Source organism: Chinchilla lanigera, unplaced genomic scaffold (assembly GCF_000276665.1).
Source record: "Chinchilla lanigera isolate Chin_1 unplaced genomic scaffold, ChiLan1.0 scaffold00078, whole genome shotgun sequence".
In the NCBI taxonomy this organism is placed as follows: Eukaryota; Metazoa; Chordata; class Mammalia; order Rodentia; family Chinchillidae; genus Chinchilla; species Chinchilla lanigera.
Genome location: NW_004955479.1, coordinates 3,031,217 through 3,053,987, shown reverse-complemented (window position 1 = coordinate 3,053,987; position 22,771 = coordinate 3,031,217). Strand labels below are relative to the sequence as shown.

At 36.8% G+C, this 22,771-nt stretch overlaps 1 protein-coding gene and 1 long non-coding RNA gene across 3 annotated transcripts in view; one reads left to right on the top strand and one right to left on the bottom strand.

Moving 5' to 3' along the window:
• Positions 1–12,632, top strand: part of LOC106146446 — a 24,086-nt gene extending 11,454 nt beyond the window's left edge. Inside the window, exon 3 of the long non-coding RNA XR_001230880.1 lies at positions 11,282–12,632. This is a non-coding gene — a long non-coding RNA (uncharacterized LOC106146446). The remainder of the gene's footprint in view (positions 1–11,281) is intronic.
• Positions 12,633–14,547: 1,915 nt separating this feature from the next.
• Positions 14,548–22,771, bottom strand: part of Cped1 (cadherin-like and PC-esterase domain containing 1) — a 257,384-nt gene continuing 249,160 nt past the window's right edge. For both annotated transcript variants that reach the window (XM_005402311.2, XM_005402312.2), the window contains one exon: positions 14,548–15,173. In XM_005402311.2, the coding sequence (XP_005402368.1) occupies positions 14,958–15,173 (216 nt within the window). In that variant the 3' untranslated portion in view covers positions 14,548–14,957. The remainder of the gene's footprint in view (positions 15,174–22,771) is intronic.

The window sequence follows — 22,771 nt, the reverse complement described above, 5'->3', positions numbered from 1 at the left end:
TTTTTAAAAATTTTATTTTTAGAGATAAAAGAACCAAAACATATTAACAAACACACAGACATAAACAAAACAACATAAAAACAATATAAACAATACAGAATTTCAGACAAGGTGAAAAGAAATTAACAGTGGTTGTTGCATTACATACTCTTCTCTTCGTATTGGTTACTCAGATAAACAAATACAGACATGCAAGAACGATCAAATAATTAAATATCAGCTGTTCCTTTCAAGAAAGCAATAGAAATTAATAGTACAATTATCCCAGCCATCTTGTGGAGGCCTGACATTTTAAGGGACAATCGACCCTGTCAGTGCCTGTCTAATGTTAACTAAATCTGCCTCCAAATCCTGGGTGTCATTTTGGTGTTTCTGTTGCTGTAGCAGACTCCAAAAAAGTATTTTTTTAAAAATATTTTTAGTTTTTCAAAAAAGCATTTGAAAGGATGAGGAAATGGCTCAGTATGAAGGCCCTGGGTTCAATTCCCAGTGAGAAAGGGGGAGTAGAGAGAGAGGAAGAAGAAGGAAGAGGAGTAAGAGGAGGAGGAAGAGAAGGAGGACAAGAAGGAGGAGGACAAGGAGGAGGAGAAGAAGAAGAAAAGAGGAGGAGGGGCTGAGGATTTAGCTCAGTGGCAAAGCGCCTGCCTGGCAAGCACAAGGTCGTGAGTTCAGTTCCCCTTTACCGGAGAAAAACCAAAAAAAAAAAAAAAAGAAATGATCTTCCCCTTGCTTCTACCAAGCCCCTCTTCCTCCTCCTCCTCTCCCCTCCCTTTCCACCCTCCTCTTCCTCCTTCTTTTTTTTCCTCCTGTTTGGGTTCTCTCTACTATTTTAGAAGAATGCTTCTGATGTCTGGTAATCCTTGGTAGTTTGGTTGTTGCTTCTGACGGTAAGTGGAACACTTAGCTGAATAGAAATTCTGAACTTGAGGGTGGGTTTTTATCAGCTCTGGGTTTTATTTTACAGTCACTTTGATAATTCATTTTAATGGTGAATCTTCAGTTTAGTATATTTATGTCTTGTCTCTTAGGCTGACCCATTTCCCCACAGGAGAATAGTCTAGTCTCTTATTTTGATGATATTGGCTGTTTTTTCTGTATCAAAGAAGAAAGCTTGAAAAGTCTTAGCATTCACTATCTAATTTTTTTAAAGTTAGATATTTTTATTCTCACTTTTGGTGTCCTTTTGCCCAAATATCCTGGGTTTACATTTTCGAAGACTGGATACATGTGTTTCACTAGGGTCTAGTGGTACACTTGTTAAACTCTTTGTCCTGGGGGAAGAATTTGACATCTAACAATTCACTAGACTTTCAGGCAAGCCTTTTGATTTTAATTCTACCTTCAGTTTGACTTACAAGGATTGTGGTACCACCAAGTTCTGGGGCTTGGAAATTCTGTGCCATTGTGTAGATTGCTTGCTGGCTTTCTCTAATGAGTTAGTAAAGTGTAATATTCACTGGAATAGCTGGCAACTTAAAGTGTTAAGTTTATACACTGAGAACACTTAAGTCAGAATTTATTTGGATTATTGGTTATTTGGATCTGATAATTTACACTTTGGTCAGTTATCTGCTTTTCAGCTTTCAAAAATTTATTACTATATTTCTCTTCCTTGTCCTTTGGATGTATGATCTTTAAAATTAATTTACTATGACTATACTATAGTAGACTTTTGGAAATGAACAAAAACAAATACTTGTGTTCAATCTTCCACTTTTGACAACAAATTCAATAATAAAGACATGGGTCATAGACAAACCATTGCTACTGATTATGTTTATTCAATGGGAAGAAATCTTATGTTATAATCTTATTTTTATTAAACATTTTCATTTTTATTATTTTTCCATATGATCTATATTTTAAAAATTTTAATTATTGTTTAAAAACATTAATTGCATCAATACATATTTATTATAGAAAGATTAAAATATTCTGATAAGCAAAAGGAAATATCTTTTGTAACTCCATAACAAGGAGTTTTTGCTGACATTTTAGTGTGTGTTCTTTTAATTTTTGTCTTTGCATGTGTACATTTTGTGCAAAAATCACATTATAATACTTATTTTGTAATACATTTTTATTTAATAGATCAAAAAAAGACTGTTTTGGTTAGGAGGATTTTATTTAATTTGTGAATACATAAGCAAATGGGTCAACACTTTTCAAATTCTTTATCTAGTTACTTTGAACTGTGTGACTCTTTCAAACTTCTTATTCTCCCTCCACTGAAGATATTTAGGCCTCAGAAGAATCCAACAAATAAAAGCCTTGTTTTGTTTGATCATGAACACTTCCTTGGAAATTTTTTTAACAAAATTATATTCTGCATAACAATGTTTTAGTCAACAATGGGCCGTATGCACTATGGTATATACCATATAGCTCATATACATAGTCGGCCATACCAGCTAGGTTTGTGTAAATATACTCTATGAGGTTGGTGCAGTGTCAGAATTGCCTAATGATGTGTTTCTCAGGACATATCTCTGTTATTAAGCCTCCCATAACCTTATCTTTCCTAAGTCCTTTGGGGAAACTTTCTCTCATGTGAAATCCTTAGAATAGCACCTAGCTTAGCCAGGGAGAACTCGTCTATGGTATGCAGTTCTATACTTTCCCACAGCTGCACCGCAGTCCTTTTTTCTGACACCATGCAACCAGGTTGGCTGTGCAGCAGCTTCAGCCATCTTTGTCTCACTAATGCAGAGTGTCAGAGTTTGGTGCTTTGAAACAGGAGCACAAAGAGAGGACAGTGGACAAGGAGCCCATGTGCAGTATCCAGTGTTGGGAAACATGGGATCTTGTCAGGGTTATTGCATAAGGACCCCAGCCAGACAAGGCTTGGGACGTGTCTTGCGGATGTATGCTGGAACACTTCTGAGCAGCAGTTGCTCTTCAGTGTAAATGTCCAGGTGCCATCTCTGTTGCATGTACTATCTGGCAGCATGTTGTGATGCCAGTTTCAAATCATAGCTACCGAATTTAGATGCTGTTTAAAATGCACACAAACAATTCACAGCACTTGAAATTAATTTTTAGATGTTAATTTAGGGTTCTAGACTGATTGTCTTTATTATAAAGCTATTGATTGGGACAGTATCTTTGGGAAAAAGCTGGACCATGACCATAAAGTGTAATATTCACTGGAATAGCTGGCAACTTAAAGTGTTAAGTTTATACACTGAGAACACTTAAGTCAGAATAAATAGCTTTCATTCCTGGGTGATATGACAAGTACAATAAGCAGTTTTCAGTTTTCAACTGAAGCTTGTTTTTACTGCCTGTTTTTAGCATAGCATCTTTAAGGTCTACTTGCTGAAATTGTGGTTAAATTCTAGACCATTCTACCCGACCGATAATAATCACACCAGCTGCAACCTGCCATCATTTTAGGGTTCTGAAGCCCATTTTTTAGGGTTCTGAAGCCCCCCTCCTTCGTTCTCCATGTAATTCCTTTTGCTGTCATCCCTTTCCTTTGTTTAGTGTTCCCATGTTCTGTCGCCTCCTTTTTCTTTTCTCTTTTACTGATACACAACACTTATCTTCTCAGCTGGGGTTCTGTGCACGCACACATAGACACAAGGCTGGTCCTCTGGAGCCGTAAGATTTACTACTGTTTTTGGTTTTGAATCTTATTACCCAAGAGGTGTTTTCCCAGTGGTCATTTTATAGAGTGATACAGAAAACAAACATGGCAAAGTGGAGCCCAGTCTGTTTAGGTAACATTTCTGGTTTTTTACTGAACTACCTTACCTCTCTGGAGGCCAGAGACAGTGATCTAACCACATTTTAAAAGTCTTTAAGAAAAATAAAGTGTCACCATTGCATTCTCTAACATCCTTAGTGTCTTGGTTACTTTTCTCTCATTGCTGAAACAAAATACCTGACACCCAGAATTAAGGAAGGAAAGGTTTATTTAGCTCCACAGTCTGTGGAGGTTTCAGTCCCTACTAGGCTGGCTCCAAGGCAGGGTGGTACATGGCAGAGAGCAACCATTCATGGTGGTGGAAGACAGCAAAACCAGAAAGAGCAAAAGGGAGGAGCTGCGGCAAGCAGCCTGTTTCCCTCCCTTACATATGCAAACTGTCCGCCCCAGGTTGGGTGTAGCACTCACACCCATAATCCCAGCATTGGATCATGGAACAGTCATAGACTCTAAAAGCCTGCCCCATGACTGCGTGAGGCTTTGGGGGGACATCCAGACACAAACCATAATACCTACTTTTTGAGGGGCTTCATCAAGAAATTTTTCTTTACTTTTATTTCTCATTATTCACTTCTTAAAGCTTAATAGCTTTATTAATTTATATTGTATATTACAATATTTGTATTGTAAAGCTATATTAATTTATATATAAAAGCTTTATTAATTTATATTCTCTTATAAATAATCTGCAGTCATTTGTTCAGAGAGTCTAAAAAGAGAGGGTAGTCCCTGCTGTACACTCGTTTGAATACTCCTTTTCAGACCATGAGAGTAGACGGTGAACACAGGACACTTGGCTCCCCAGTGCGGCCACGCTGACCTTGCAATCACTACAGAGGTGCCATCTGTCAGGTTGCACGGAGACACAGACTTTGTTTGAATTCTCTAAGTGTGAAGGGTGAACATCAACATTGTATTTCCATCCACCATTAGTCAAGGGCCTGACTCCATTTTAACAATGCTTCCTGTGTGTGGTAACCCTCTAAACTGTCTGCCTCCAATGCAGTAGCCTCCGGCTTCAGAGTGCAGTGTGGCGAAGGAGAGCACCTGCTCCAGGCAGCAGAGGGAACCAGCAAATGGCAGAATGTTGGGAACACGGAATGTGATGCTTATTAGATCTTCTGCATGTACTGAGCTGGTGAAATGCAAGATGACAGGTGATGGGTGCACTCCAATGTGGTCATCACTGGAATCTTCACTTTTGCAGATAAATAACCTGTACCCTTTAGCAAGTCTTCAGAGTTGTTACATGCCAAGTCCTTGCTCAACTGGAAGTGATTTTAAAGCTCAGCCTTCAGAGATGAACTTAATGCAGTAAGGCAGTTGTGACAGTGGCCCATTGGCAGCCAATGTCCCTTTGCTTCTAGGGTTTCTCTTTCCCCAGAGGAATCTTCTTCCCAGCAGGTCTCCCTTGAAAACCATGTCCTATCCCCCTTGTTTATTCAGTGCATTTAATTTGGCCAACTTTTTGGAGAAGAACAAGGTGATTTGATTCACTCATAGTGTAAATGCCTAGTGACCTCAACTTTTCTAAGGATATTAGCATCTTAAGAGAACCTGCGGGTTAGTACCTAGTGAAATAAAGAACGTGGCACTCAAGGAAGCCAGTCTTTTCCCCTTAATTCTAGACACAACTGAATGTGTAATGCATCATTCTCATGCTTTGCAGCCCTTTATATTCAGGATTCATATTTAAACAGCACTACCTTGGTTACTTTTCTCTCATTTCTGAGACAAAATACCTGACACCCAGAATGAAGGAAGGAAAGGTTTATTTAGCTCACAGTTTGTGGAGGTTTCAGTCCATACTTGGCTGGCTCTACAGCAGAGTGGCACATGCCAGAGGGCAACAGTTCATGGCACTGGAAAACTGCAAAAGCAACAAGAGCAAAAAAGGAGGAGAAGCAAGAGCAAGCCCCTTTCTCCCTTATATTGTATTCCTGCCCCCAGGGTGGGTGTAGCACTCACACCCATAATCCCAGCATCGGACCATGGATCAGTCAAAAACTCTAGAAGCCTGTCCCATGAGTGTGTGAGGCTTTGGGAAGACATCTAGACACAAATCATCAAAGGCACATATAAAGCCACTTGCAAAATTAAGTTGCTGGAGAATATAACTGCATCTCATTTAGGAAGAATACACAGAGAAATCTTTTAGTTAACCACTGTTGCAAAAAAAGTATAGAACTGGTGAGTGGAGAAGATGCAAGTATCTATTTGAAACTCAACAGAAACAGATGCCTCCTTACCTATGCTTTTTGGTGCAAACGTGATCTCTCCACCCATAATACTTTCAGTTCCATAATTAAATTCAGTTGCATTGTTAATGTACTGTTGACATTAACTTGTGTCTCATATACACAAGACTGGGAATACACATATGTTAACTTAAAACAGCTGTTTGCCAAATTACTACAATATGGCCAATACTTCTTTTAACCACTATGTCCTTCTATTTAAACATGCTTTGCTTCCATATATACTTATTATGTATAAAAATGAAGATTTATGACATAAAAATGAATTTTGATGTTACATTAATATTGTGCTTGAGAACAGTATGGTAGGAAAGAAGAGCTAATAGAAGTACTTCCTTAGGTCTGAAGTCATGCCCCATTGGTATACACGCCAGCAAGGAGGGCCTGAATGGACATTTTCCCCCATGCTTTAGGCACAGTTGCTGCTAGTTCTGAATGAGACTATCAGTGCAGTTTCTAACCCTAATCCTGCCTAATCTTGGTGTGTAAATGGCAGAATTTTGGGTGTAAGTTATGTGATGCCCCTGCTTACTCCAACAGCTTCATGACTGGATAAGTAATGCCTGAAATTCCACAACTGGGAGTGTTTTACTCTGCCCTCTCTTAAAACTTCAGACTCTGTAATGAACTTGAGGTACGAGGTCTGATTATTTATTTAGACCTGAAGGTGACTTCATCAAAGCCCTTCCAGCTTTGCTAAGGCAGAGGAGAGAAAGCATCCTCTTCTGCTGACATAACAATGAATTGGGACACAGCAAAGAGGAGATCTGTGGCACCTTATACCTACATGAGCTGCAAACCTTAGGCGCCGTCAGCATCTTGTGCTCCCAGCAGCCTCCCCATCCAGAGGAAGCAGAGCTTCCCTGACTCCCATCCTCCCCAGCTACCACTCCAGTCCTCAGGCACAATGGGAACGCACAACTGGCACTAGCTAAGGGAGGTTCTAACAAGTGCTGCTGCTATTTTCAACATAAGGTTTTCTCAAAGCCTTTTAGCAAGTTCTGATTTGAACACAGCTTCTAACCCCAGGAAATGCTAACATTTATTAGAACATTTAGTTTTTCATTTCATAAAACTTCATTACATTTTTCCAATGTTAAGAAACTAGTTTATTATTTAGAACAAAATAATCCTAAATGAAAGAAACCAGCCACAAAAGACCATATACTGTATAACTCCATTCATAAGACACGGTGCAGGAGAGGCAAAACTATAGAGACAGAAAGTAGATCAGCGGTTGTCTGAATTTGGGAAGTGGAGGGGAGCAAGGTGAAGACTCACTGCGATGTGTCTCGATGAAGAGATAAAAATGTTCTAACTTGAGGCTACTGTAAGTTGAAATATGTGAAAACCACTGACTTGTACACTTTAAAAGAGTAAACTCTATTGTAGGTAAGTTGTATCAATAAAGCAGTTAAAAATCAGAAATAAGAACAATGCCACAACAACAAAAAGCCCATCTCTTCCTTGAGGAGTTTACAGTTTAAGGGGCGCAAGCTCAAGCAGACAGAAAGAAATCAAAGCTGCACGAGGGGTAGGCAGAGCGTACTAAGGAAACACGAAGAAAGGACACTTCGATCAGTATTAAGAGAACCACAGAAAAGTCCCTGTCCCTGCTAACCACAGCAGCTACGGAGAAGCACTGAGCAGAGAAGGAGCCAGACAGCACAGGATTTGCTGAGTCCTTGCTCTGTGTAAAACACTGTAGGGCAGAAAGATGAATGGGTCGATCCTGAGCCTTGAGCAGCTCAGTTTTGTGAGGCAGAATATAGAGAAGTGGCTATAAATAAGAATATTCGGTGACAGCGTAATGATACACATAGGGACATGGAAGTCACAAAAACAGAAAATAAAAGTGACAAATCAGGTAGAAGGCAAATAAAAATGAGCTTGGGGCTTGACAGATGAGCCATCGAGCCGGGACCTTGCCAGGTGCTTTCCACCCCCTGGTGCTCTCTGTGAGCTTCTAGGATTCCGTTCTGCTCCTGCTGCTGTTCTGCTCCTCATGACTTTGCCATTGTGAGAGTCACGTGAGATCAGAGACAGAGAAGCTGTGAGTAGATGGGGCAATGAGGCAGGAAGGGTCTCTCCTAAGCCAGCTCCCACAGATCGGCTTTATCAACCTGTGCATTTTCAGAAGAGCACAAAACTGCCCACTCTCCTTTTACTGTGCTCTTTATAGTTGTAAAAGTTGCAGTGCTTGTTACTCTGCAGGCCGAACGCTCTCAGGATCCTCCCACCTCCGCGACTTCCAACAGTTCAGTCACTGTCACCTCTCGAGAGAAGCCTGGGAGTCACCGCCCCGACATCCCCTCCCAGCTCTGCCACTGCTTGGCTTAGGCCTGGAATCACGTTCTGCACATGTTTAGACAAGCACCTGGCAGAGGCACCTGGAGATATGGAACCTGTTATTCTAAAGGTTCTTCCTACTGCTATGAATCAAAACTACGGGGAATAGTTTTTAAAAACTAATTCAGTGGCTGTAAGATTGTTTGGTACTTCTCTATTGTTTGTTTCATTGTGAGGGTTCAAGTGCATATGCACACAATGTGTACATATTTTATACATATATACACATATGTATATGTGTTTATAGGAGTATGCATGTGTTTCTGCTGAAATAATCCAGAATTCCTGTTTTTAAGTTCCTTATTTGGGGCACACTCTTGCCAGACACAAGCCAAAGGAGGCTTGGCTGTAGCTCAACAATTTTGACTTTCTTGTCTACAGAAGCAACATAACCATTCCCTTCTCAGTAGTGAAGGGCAGGCATTTATTTTCACTGTATTTGATAACAGTTTATTAAAGATGACTGCCCAGGGATGCTTCCATTGGAAGAGAAATTGACTTCAAGGAAGACAATACTTCAAAGACTTACAATGATGCCAGGAATCATAAAAACACCACTTAAGCCAATCACCCACTTGAGATTACCCACTCTTCTGGGAAATCAGAACACAGGATACAATATCTGTATCAGCCCCATCTCATAATGAATAAATAATTGATGCAAAGTATCAATTTATTTGTAGACTGGTGGCCAAGAGAGAGATCTGAGTGTTTACAAATGACATGGCCCTGAAAACTCTGTCTTACTGAAATTGTTCCTGTTCTTGGCAGGAATAAATTGTACTAAGGGTTGTATCCACACCCTTCAAAAACATATTTTGCATAGAAAATGTATTCATCAGTATAGGTATTCTTTGTAGGCAAGTATGAACAAATATCAGGTTTTCTCTAGTATGTATGAACATGTGGTAGAAATCATTGGACACAAATCTGGGTTAGGTGATGACTAAATTCATTTTAAGCTACAAAGGTGTTGTTTCAATTCCTTCCATTTATTTGTAATTCAAACCAAATTTTATCTCATAAGTATACAAAGTAGCTGCAAACAATTTCATGTTCTGCTAACGACATAGGCAATGAATTTTAACAAAAGGCTCATAAATTTTTTTACCGTACTGTAAAACTAGAGAGCTCATGCCCATCAAAACATATGCTTCATGTTACATGTAATTAAGGCAAGGAGAACGTAAAACATAAGCTTTGAAATGTATCTTGTATTACATATTAAATGCACACAAAAAATACTGCTTAAGTTCTAGTTCAAAGGTAAGGACAAGTGGGAATTGTCCTGGTGGACGAATGATCCCCTGCGTGAAAACCAACCATGTTAGTAAAAAACAGGTTGTCACAACTTCTCCAGAGTATATACTACAGTGACGATTAGAGCTCATTTTCTGTTTTTCCTGGTAATAAACAGTGAATACAGTATTAGAAGCACATTCATCAGCGATTTAGTTAATTTAGACTATCATTATTTTTGGCACATGAAGTACTTAAAATTATTCTTTTTTTTGCCTGGTGCAGATTCATTTATAAGTTAATTATCACACATACAGATTAACAGCCAGATTAACTGGCCAAACAGCATAAAAGATCTAGACAATTATAGAAAGTCAAAGATTCCTTCTTCTCCTGCTTCTTTTTCTTTTTTATCGATGGGCAATCAGTTCCTCCAAAATGACTTACATGCTAAGAACAAAGTTTGAAGATATGTCCAGGATCTGTCAAAGATAGCTGGAAAGTGCGCATAAGTCTTTCTTCTAGAATGAAGGCCTGCAGCATCCTTTAAATTCTCCTGTGATTGTGTTGGTCCTTATGGACCACTAACCTGGGTTACGTTTGATTCAGTATTGGTATTTTATATCATTTTCTCATATGCATGTAGTTACTGAAAGGAGACACAAGAATTCTGAAACTCAGACCTTCATCTTCATAGGAAAGAAAACCTCCCAGAGAACAAAGAAACTTTTACAACTAAATGGTAATTAGCAGATATATATGTACATCACGAGTTCTATCATATGTGACCTTTATTTTAATGTTTTTAACTTTTTTCTAATATCCAAGGATAATTCATTAAATTTTTTAAATATGCAAATTATGGGCCAAATAAAAAATGAGAGCCTTTAATGAAAATGAAAATGTCCACCTTGATGTCATGCATTTCAATTTCAGTCTGTAGATTCTAAGCAGATTTGATTATAAAAAGAAAACAAATACAATTAAATAAAATATATAAATATATAATATACCATCACTATTAAATCATCTAGCTTAATGCTAAAAGCTGCATCAAATTGATGCATTTCACCAACCAACCATAAGATAACAAAAATTTACTATGTAGTTGAGAATCAACTGAACACATTTTATATTTATGAAACCATAAGAGTTTTGGATTTTGATGCACCAGTAATCAGCTGTAATTACTTTGCTTTCAAATACTATATATCTAAACGTTATAGTGGATTTCATATAAACTACTTTTTCATGTGACAAGAAGTATATTTTTTATCTCATGTAATAAAAAGAATAATATGTTGTTACACATAAATCACCTAAGGAAATAACTTGGCTAGAGATATTAAATGTCTACTCATAACATAATCCAAAATGCAATACTTTTCCCAGATGTATTACACAGTCAGAAAAAGTCTTTAAAAACTAAATGAAAACAGTTTCTTTGCAGAGTGCTACAGACTTGTGCTAAAATGCCAGTGAACATAAATCAACTTCTAAACCTAATCTACCTAAGTATTACCACCTCATAGAAGTCCTTTTATAATATTTTCTCTTAATGATGTTCTTTTCCTCTTATTAGCTGTGTTTAGGTAATTATGCTGACTTATATTAGATTTACAGACTATGCTCATGCTAAGTTTTAAGAATTAGTATTTCAATTGTATACTAAAGCCTAGTGATCTGACATTTAATAGAGCAATAAAACAATTTTTTTATATTTCAGGGAACATAAAGAAAACAAGTAGAGCACCATTTTAGGAGGACTACATGGTCCATGTCAGCTAGAGAAAACATGAGTTCTACAGTCCCTTACAGCAAGTGAATGAATCATCAAAGAAATATGGAAGTTGATAACAGCAGTTACTGCAGCAATAAAAACATGATAAAAGGCTCTTTGACAGCATGAAACTTTGGAAACGTTGCCAAGTACACAATCTCACTTGCAGGAGCTTGCGGTACCCTGTTGTATTTAGTAGGTCTTTGGGGACTTCTGACAACTTCTGGTTCATCCCTGTAAGCTGAAATGGTCTATTAAAGTTCCTTCCTTTCTTAGAGTAGTCACAGATGCTTGAACTTTAAATATACATTCTGGGAAAAACGCATGGTTAGTCCTCAACTCAAACAAAATGGTGGAATCTGCTGTGCTATTATTTTGTACTTGGATACATGTTTCCTAAGTTATTAACTCATCTTTAAATTATGAGTGAGTTTAGTTATGTTTATTTGCTTATAATATTATCCACTGATTTTGACCATGTTTTTATATTTTTGAAAGGTGAAAATTCAGGGAAAAATTTTAGATGATGATGGTTTCAGTATTTGTTTAAACAAAGGAGACCGTAAGACAATATTTAATAAGATCTTAACCCAGAGTATCTATCTAGGCTCTTAACCTTATTACTGTAGTAAACACCTCTCCCTCTTCCATGCCAAGCTTTGCAACTTAGAAATAACTCTCACTGACACATAAGTTTTGATCCACTTCAGTTCCTCTTCTTGGATTCTTTTGATGAAATGGAGCTAAAAGAAGGAACTTCTGATGCAGAATAACAACCCCCTCACCTCCGTTAACTTCACTGGGACTCTTGCCAGTGATTGCTTCCAATACTTTCTAAGTGGTCATGTTCTGGAGAGAATAATTCTGGGCACACAAGCAACTAACATTAAAAAGACTGAATCACTCAAATGTCAACCAATCCACCAAGAAGTGGTGAGCTCTTCTTTTTCAGGTGTCTGTACAAGATCTTATTTGTCTACTGGCAAAAGTACATTGTGCCTTTAAACACACACACACACACACTCACACGCACACACACGCACGTACACCACAATGTCAACAATACTTGGAAATGTTTATGCAGTTATTCTTCTTGACTTTTAGTAAGATAAATGTTTTCTTAAGTTTAGTTTAGTTTGGATTGGATACTGATCAATTCTTACCAAAAATAATACACTTCCTGTAACTTTCACACCTAAAAATATTCTAAAATGCCTACTCTTATTTTCTTTCCACTCAAACTGGGAACTCACTCAATATATACCAATACATGTGTATATACATAAACATGCAACTATTTCCCCAAAGTAAAATAAAATGTAATTTCTTCAATTAAGAAATAATTAAACTATTTCCTTGAATTTCAGTGACAACTTAACAAAAACTTGTCACTACACTATGTTCAAAAGCTTTGATCATTATGCAGCAGATATTTCATCTGATCATACACTTACAGAATATCACAGTTGGAAAGAACTATATAATTAATCCTATTTAATCACACACCAATACTTAAATGCATGTAATAATATCCCTGCCAAGTGGTCACTGTTTATATGGCTGTATACCTGTAGTCAAAAGGAAAAATGATACTTTCTGAACACAGATTATAATTAGCAAGACATTTATTAATAATATCATTACAATTGCTTCCAAAATTATTATTACTTCAATAGCGAAGAGGTAAATGCCAGACTAACCTCTGTCTGATGTTTATTACAATTAGATTAACAGTAAATTATAAGAAACACACACTGACTATAATACTGATATAGAACATAAAATGCATTAAATCATGATAAAGTGGCTGCATAAATTGGTAACATTTTATATCATTAAAAAATCTCGGATAACTTAAAAATGATGCACTTAGTTGTATAACTAGAAAAATCTTTCATTTTTAAGTAATTCTGTACCATTGTTTCAAAAATACCTATCATTGGAAAATATATATGTATATTGTTTAATCAAACAATATTTGCACTTAAATATAATTTAAGACAGTTAAATATACATTCGTGTTTATGTTCATATAAATATATATATAAAAATAGAGTATTCGAAGAGTTAGGTACTCAAACTAAAGAATTGATCATTCAAAATAGTTTCACTTTTGTATGATAATGAAATTGAGGTATTTGTACATTTAGTAATTTCAGTTATATATTGGATAAACCTATCATTTTTTTCCTCAAAAAAAATCCTTCAAATGCTAATGTAACAATAGCTTCTCCCACAAAAAAGCATTTGTATAGTAATTTATTTACCATTTTGAAACTAAAGAGATGAAAGTTTTCAATATTTGAATTAGATGTTTACATGTATGATACAGTTTTAATAAAAGTTTTTATGCCATTTCTAAATTTGGATTAGATTCAGTTCCTCAAGAAAATAAAAATACAGATGGTAACTATAGCACTATTTGTGGATATATATAAGTGCTTTATGCTTATGCATTGAGGCTATGTAATCCTTCACAAAATATTTACATTAAATGTGATTGTAACCTTACATTACATAGGTCCATAATGGCAAACAAAAGCTTTATTAAGTAATATCATCAACAAGGCCAGGTGCAGTGGCATATGTCATAATCCCAGCACTCAGGAGGCTGAGGCGGGAGGATCGCTGTGAGTTCGAGAATAGAGGAATAAATGAGGAACTACATTTTGTTCCTCACTTCAGTAACATGTATTTCATCAATTCAGACTGCAGTTGTCCCTCAGCACTCACAGACAGGACAGGGGGAATGTTCATGAAAAACACGAAAAGTGAGTAGTTAGATACACCAATTTATTTATCTATTATTTATTATTTTGGTCTTTTTGAGACAGGGTCTTGCTATGCAGTTCAGGCTGGCCTTGAACTCACTTTATAGCTCAGGCTGGTGTCAAACTTGCAATGATCTCCCTGCCTCAGCCTCCCGAGTGCTGGGATTACAGGTGTGCGCCACCACACCCGGCTTTAAATATACTGATCTTTCAACTGTAAATATTTCACTTTCTAGCTTTCTTATAGGATCTTTTCAAATTCCCTGGGGAGCATCATTTCTGTTCCTTTCCTTTTAATTACTACATTTAAAAAAATAAGAAGAAATGTTTTTCATAAGCATTAAATCCACAAATTTACTCTAAGCCATCATAAATACCGTATTTTCTCCTGGTAAAAGACATAAGTCTAATCCCTATCTTCAAGTGGAATGTAATTGCTTCTTTGCTTTCTTAATATTAGTGTACTACAGAGAAGATAACACAATACTAAACAGCATTAGCCTCTTTCCCATGTAATTCAAGTGTCTATATTTCTGTTTGTTATCACAATGCAATTCTTGGCCCACAGTGGTCCTAGTTCATATTTCAAGTAATCTTTTTCCTAGTTGTCTTTCACTCTGAAACCAACTAACTGTTCAAGTTCAAATATTAATTTTGTAAGGCTATAGGAGATAAGTGTTACTACTGCTTTTTTTTTTTTTAGCTAAGCATGTATTGGTGTGCATATATGTGCTCATGTGCACAAGCACGGGCTCACTCCAAAATATATGAGACACATTGTTTGGGTCATAGATCATCATCCTGTGAGTGGCTTGTCTGTAACTCCCAAGTGCAGTTCTCTTTCATGAAGTCTACGTGACCCTTCCACTGGCACACATCCTGCTGAGCAAGATTTCAGAATAAACCTGATTTATTGGACCTTGGACATGATACGGTGATTCCAAATTGGTTATAGAGTCTTGCTCTTGTGGTTTGCTTTGACTGCTAAAATATTTTCCCACGATATGATTCTTCGATCTTTTCATCTTAATAAAGTGATATTCTTTGGATAACTTTGATTTCACTACCTGCAAATAAAGAGCAAGAAAATAGTGAGACAAAATCAAGGACAATGTTGAGACCTATAGAGATCAATACAACTAACACTCAGACTTGAATGCACCTCTGCCACACAGATGTTGCCAAAGGGCACAAATACGATTTACATAATCAAAAACCAGGGTAATTATGTTTCCAAAAACTCAAGGTCCAAGTTATGATTCCTGTAATTTTCTACCTCAGTGTAAGTGTTGCAAATGCGCCTAAGAGACTGTCTCAGATGATGTCTCCACCACTCTGCCTTGTGTGTGTGTGTATTTAAGTGAGACACACTGATACGTAGTTTGATGTCATACCACAACACAGAAACATTGCTGTGCCTTTGCCGGATCCCTGACTTAAACATGGCACGTACTCTAATTCTGCTATGGCACCCTTCCGTAGAACGGCAACCAAAACTATATTCAGAGAAAAAAATATTCTTCCATTGGAGATACATAAAGTGACACTGATACAGTTTGTGGTTTAACTGCTCTGGGTACTTAGTATACTATAAAATGTTTATTGAGCCTTTACGAAGCGGACAACTTTGTATATTTGTAGCTACATGTATAGCTATGGTTTAATTTCATTTTTGCATAGGTATTATTATAAACATTCACAATGTGTACAAGGGTTTATAATAAAGAGTTTTTGTTTTTCACAGCTTCCCACCCTCAGGCACTCAATTCCATCCTTTTACATTACACATTTTTTGGGATTTATATGTGAGTAATTAATTCATCTGACAAAATGTCCTGATAGAAGCCTATAATTCTCAGCTTTAATTGGGCTAACAGAACTCCGTTTGTCAACACCAAAGAGTAGGGGAGTGTGGTAATGACCAAGAGAGAGATTAGAGGGCAGCTGGGAAATAGCACAAGGAGAAAAGAAGAGAAAATGCTGCTAATGATATTTTGGGTGACTTAAAACTGAAGAGCAGAGCCGGGGCTATAGCTCGGCGGCACAGTACCTGCCTGGCAGGCGCAAGGTCATGAGGTTAATTCCCAATACAAAAAAAAAAAAAAAAAGAATAGCAAATCATGAATTCAATAATTTTAATGTTGGAATGTTTTAACTATAAAGCATTGTCTTCTGCCAATACCTGGGCACAATAAACCATTATTTATGACTAATGAAGTAATACTAGGTCACATAAATTTTCTTATACTTTTCAGTGCTATGTAATGATTTAGTTCCACATTTTTTGATTCCATATAAGAGAAGACAATGAAACTAGTTAAAAAAAATGGAGCATTTGAACAAAATCCCACATAACGTATTTAGGAGGTAAGTATTTTTAGTTACATTGTGATTGAACATGATCTATTTTAACAGTTACTAGAATAGAAAATCTGTACAGATATACACCAAAATGTTAACGGTATTGACTTAATGAGGGATTTCGGGTGATTTTACCCATATTTTGTACCTCTTGATCTTGACTTTTTCCTTCTGGTATAATCAACATACATTACTTTATATTAATAAAAATGTTGAAGTTTTAGCATTTTGAACGAAAAAGATAACAAAATGTATTTTCAAACCAATTACACCTTTCTACCCCCAGAGAAATGAATTGCTTTCCTGTGCTTCAGGAGGTTTGGTTTTTCCTGATCAAGCTCTTGGAGGAAGGGCAGCGAAATCAGCAAGTCACGGTAAGCCTCTCCACGGATTGTAATTTAGAGCTCAGTTTGCTGTTAGCCATCCGTTAATATCCCAAATCCCAGGGCTGCAGTTTCGATTATGTGCAGCTCTTTCCTCCTCTACTCGGTTGTACGGTAACTCCACGTGTAACAGGCCGGCGAGGTGCGCAACGTGTTCCCGAAGGCTTCGTCTATTTCAGGGGAGGTTTGTACTCTTTCGTGCACAACCTTCTGGAGGTTTACTGAAGAAAACACTCAAGTATAAGTATAACATTCAACCCTAAAATAATATTATTCCAGAGTTCTGAAGACAAAAACCGTCAGTTTTGCTTATGTAATGTTGATTTAAGTTCTGCCTTTTGCAATTGCTGGACAGTCGGCATACTAGTAACATATAAAATAAAAATGAGAAAATGTTTAGACATTATTTTAATATTTGGTATGATGTCAAGATTGAGTTTAATGTTACCTTACAAATGCTGGATAATGCAAGGGTAGATATGTGCAACAGGTTTTTTTTTTGTTTTTTTTTTTTGAATTGGTGCTGGGAATCCAACTCAGGACCTCGCGCTTGCCAGGCAGGTGCTTAGGCCGCTGAGCTATATCCCTGGTGACAGTCTTAAATAAGATTCATATATAGGTCCCAAAAATATATACCACAGTGCATTTGCTGAAATGCAGAGCATTCACTGAAAAAGGAGTATGGACATTTTGCCAGATCTCAGTGGGGAGGTGGATGATTTATTTCTATGTTTAGAGCTCACTATTGATCTCTGAGAAAGGAAGATGAGACAACGGAGTCTCCCCCAGTCTCTGAAGCCAAGCTAATGCCTCCTAAAGTGCTAATACTTCTGCTACACTATTTGAGATGGACTGTTACACACCCTTGTTAGTGACTGGACAATGGACCCTATGCCACTATGTCTCTTTGTGGCTTTCTTTGAAAACAATTATGCAGGAAATAGTTATTTTCCTGATTCCTTTGCTAAATCTCTACTTTCTTGATACTGAATCCAGAAAGCTGCCAAATCTATGAATTATTTCAATTTTTATTTGTCAAAATATAGATAATAAAAATCCCCCATAATGTTATTATGCAATTAAATCTAAGAGCACTTTAAAAATCTAGTCGTATTGTGTGCTATACTACTAGCACATACAAGTTATTTCAAGAATGAAAACTGCTTTAAGATTATGAGATATTGGGCTTGGGATATAGCTCAGAGGTAGGAGCACCTGCCTGGCAAGAGCAAGGTCCTGAGTTCAATTCCTGGTACCAAAAAAAGAAAAAAAACAAAAAAACAAGATTATGAGATATTTCATTCCAGGATATTAGCAAAGAATTATGTGATGTTATATGACTGCATACCATAAGACTCTCAATTGTAAAGCTGATACTTACAAATTATAAAGTTTTTCTACAATCTATGAATAATTAATTTAAACACTTAAAAACATCCCATTACAATACAAAATGACTTGACTAAATTCAATAATGAGATGCAAGTGAGGAACACGTCAGAAGTTCAATGAGACATAAAACAATACATGAATAAATACCACGCTTGTGCAAACACATATCATGTCAAAGCTTCCCTCATGGTTACAGTGCTATTTCAATGGTAAGCAGCAGGATATGGGAGGAACTAGACAAATTCTACAATTCGTCCTCAGAAATAATGTAGGAAAATAATCGAGACCATTTGAGACAGATAAAAAATGATAACAAGGGAGCCTTTAAATGCCAGCCATTCATTCATCAGCATGAATTGACTGTACCATCAACCTGGGGTGAGATATTAGTTGTCATGCCTGTGCTTCTTTCCTGGTTCTCACACCTTGCAGTTCCTTTGGAAACCCCTTCTATAATAAGCCAAGTCCCTCTTAGTCGCCATCATCATTGATTTTCCCACAGCTTCTCTAACAAAATGAAAATTTTGTTTTACAAGGAAGGCTTTGCTTCTTTCTTCTTTCCCCTACAACCCCCTGCAGTGTGTTTGGGGTGGGAGGTGGGAGGAAATAGAACGGGAGATAACGGTGGTAATGGTCATCCTGCCATTGTCTGCTGTCTTACTTGGTGCGTGTGTGTGTGTGTGTGTGTGTGTGTGAGTGCGCAGTATGGATTGAACTCAGGGCCTTTTGTATGTCAGCTGTATACTCTCCCACTAAGCTACACCCGTGCCCCACAAAGCTCAAGATCCCCAAGTTCTGACTGCAGGTGGCTTTCTCCAAATACCCTCTTGCCACTTCGGGAGTAGCACTTTTCTATCCCCAGCCTCTTTCGTTCCCGTGAGCAGGTAGTCAGAGTCTGGGTAAACGTGGTAACATATTGTACTGAAGGCTGGGTAACTGTGGTAACATATTGTACTGAAGGGACCTATGTGTTTCTCTTTGTCATTATCTGAGGTCAGAGATTTAAGTGAATAATGTTTGGCACAGAATCTGTCATGCATCGTACACTCAATACATTTTTGTTAAACTGCCAAGTGTATTCTACTTTGTATTATTTTGTTCCTCCCTAGATTAAGGTTGCACATTTCTTTATAGGGAGCAACCTTGAACACCATGCTTTCTAGAATTTTATGGCAAAATAGAAGTGAAAGGCTGAACATAAGAATTCCGTAGTGGTGGAAAAAATGTTCATACTGTAGATTAAACTGTATTTCATAAACTACTACTGTTTCCTAAATGTTTATGAAGAAGTAAGATAATGTAAAGATAGCCCAAAGTTACATAAATCCAGTGACCAGAAATGCTGACAGCCTAATACTTTTAATTGCATAAGATTAAAGTCAAGAATATAGGTAAATGGAGCTATATACCGAACAGCAGATGGTTTGCAAAAGAGAGGGAAGGACTTTTTGTTTTTATTGTTTATACTTAAGTTTCAATTTTACAGTGAACAAGAATTCTTGTAATCCTCTTGCAATGAAAAAGCAGAAGAGAACCAATATAAAGCAGAACCTTGTCAAATAAAATTTTAGTGTTTTCTCCCATTTAATAATATTCATCTTGTAATCTTCAGTGTTCTCTGCACCGGGAAGCACGTGGAGTAACTCAGATATGGTCCCCGCCCTCGAGAGGACTATATAAAGACACATGTCTAAGATACTTGAAGTAAGAATGGGAATGAAGTGACTTCAAAGACATTGTCTGAGACCAGCTCTGCACGGCGGGCACCATGTTATTTCCGTGCAATGAATAGGTCTTAGTATATTCAGGAGACTTAGTGTTATTTATGGTGGGCATGAAAATCTGTTTACATGGTTATTATTTCTTTGAACTCATTTGTAAAAATCAGTAGCCAGCATGGCTATCCAACTGTTATTTGAGTTGCCAAATAGTACCTTACTTTACATACACACAGAGGCTCTAAATGGGAGGGAAAGGAATTAACTACATTTTTAAGCCTTGGAAATGTTATGCCAATAAAAACGCTTGATACCTATATGGTCGAGAATGAACTGCCTCTTTCCTTTGATCTTGTGTGGAAATGTGCCCATTTGGGTCCTTCTCAAAATCAGAGGCCCATTTGGTTGTTAAAGTCTAACTGAAATGCTAACTGGAATGTAGCTTTTAAAAAAAGCTGCTAGCGATACTAATGTTCTGTTACCTGTAGGGCGTAATAATAATAATTATCAACAATAAAACCCAGTCATTAGGAGACATTAGGGAAAGAGTTATGCCTAACAACAGAGAGAGTAAGCTCCAGACATTTGTGTAAAATAGTCACTTCAGTCACAGACAGACACTAAATGCCCTGACACATACAAATGCTTCTCTAAATTTAGGAGCAGATGACTTGACAATGAGATGAGGAATGGAGCTGCTACATGTTGTTAACAGTACAAATCTTTACAGCGTTTAAATATGATAACTAAGTGACAATATGTTTTGCCATTTTAATCCAAGGTAGCTCCTTTTACCTTTTTTGTTTGCTTATTTTCTTCTTGTGAAGTTGCTATAAATTGAATTATATTTACAATTAAGAAGAGGTAGTGAAGAACAATTGGACTCCATAAAATATGGTAACCTATTAGATCAGTGTTGTTTTATATAATAAAATCATATTACTTAACATGTTTTATAATAAAGGATTTTTCCATAACTGAATTTATATTAAGTTACATGTAAATATAGGCTTTCAAGTAAACATTATAATGTTTCAAAAATAATTTATATTTTAATATGTTCACTATAGAAAGTAGGCTTAATTGGGGAGCTGGAATCAAGTGCTATAAATATACAGGCTACATAGATGATCACATTTTTCTGTCACTCAGTGTTACAAGAACTGAAATATTGTGCTCTGGAGTAGAGAAGTTAACTTTTAATTTTTCAGTTTTCATATATGCTATGAGATCTCTCCGTTTATGATTGTAGATTTTTCCACATCTCTACATAATTAACAACGTGGACACATAGATATTTTAGAAGATATACAAATAGTCACAATTCAACATGACTGGTTTTGGCCAATAGCTCTGTTAAGATTTTCCAAACAAAGGAAAAACTGTTATAAATTACAGCATGAAACTAACATTGCTACTTGTATATTTCAATATGTGTAATTTCAAAAATTGATTTCACATAAATGTTCATCAAAATGAATGTTTTCACATGGCAAGTAATAACTGTATCTAAAACAACTCTGAATTTTCCAAAAGCCAATACAAAAAGGGCAGGCTTGGTGAGCTGGAAAAATGTCAGGCAGATTATAAGCAAATACCTTTCTTAAAACTGATCTTGACCTGAATAACTCCTAAGGACCTTCTGATGTGGTTCCAGATTCACAGAACAAAATAGAAAACAATTTTCCTGGTGCAGGTGTTCCAGAATTGTCTTAGACTGGATTAGAGGCATGTTCTGATTACAAGTGTGTATCATGACCATGAGGAGGTCTAAAGAGGAATGAAGGTAATGGCTTTCTAAGGCTGGAATACATGAGACTGGCCGGATAACATACGCCTATTAGACTCTTATGATAAATGTATACTACTGAAGGATGTTTTCTTTGGTATAGTCATTCTGCAGACTGGCATTCAATCCAAGATCCAGTCATACAATTATGACCCACTAAAAAATAGCCTGAGAATCCATAGAAATGAAATAAAAATAAAGCAAAAAGCAACAACTAGAAGTCAGTCTTTATACTTCATAATTCCATTTCAAGACATCATGCAATTTTGACAGATAATAGAGAATTCTTCCTTTTCACTCTCTCCTCCAAATATTTAATTATGGCCACATGAAATAAGCTCTGTTTTGACTGAAGGGAGTCCAACTTTTGACTGGGTCAAAGATGCTGAGGATTAGGGGACAAGATCAAAATATTTTTAAGGAATGAGTCTCATTTTGGGGTTCCAGATTTGCAATGAGCACATTGTCTGTCTCCCACCATACCTCTAATCTGCTACTTTGACAGCGGCACATCATCAACCCTTTCCTGTGGATGGAGCTCAGCTTTGGCTCTGAGAACAAATTCTGCTCTGAAGTGAGTAGATTGATTCTAAGGGGCTACAGTCATTAATTTGTACTATCATGCAGTTCCCCAGCCACTAACTCTGTCTTAAACTCACTTCTGCAAATGGCTGAATATTTATGTCACTGAGTTTTTTATGCTGTTTGAATAAGTTTTATTATTCTGATGGAGTATAAGCTAAGTTCCTACCTTGCTCTACTGCCATGTACCTCTTAGCTCTTGGAATCTATCTGAAGTTAACTGACAAGTATTTGTTTCTATCTAATTCTCTTAAATATAATTTTTATAAGGAATCATGTACCAGAATGTCACTTAGCACAACTCTGCTCGGCACAACTCTGGTCTTTTCGAAGGAACTTCTCTGCCTGCTGCATTCTCAGAGGTCTAAGGAGAAGGTTGGGGAATCTACCTTGAGGTTTCAGCTTCATTTTTACTCTTTTGCTTTCAGACTCTAATTAAT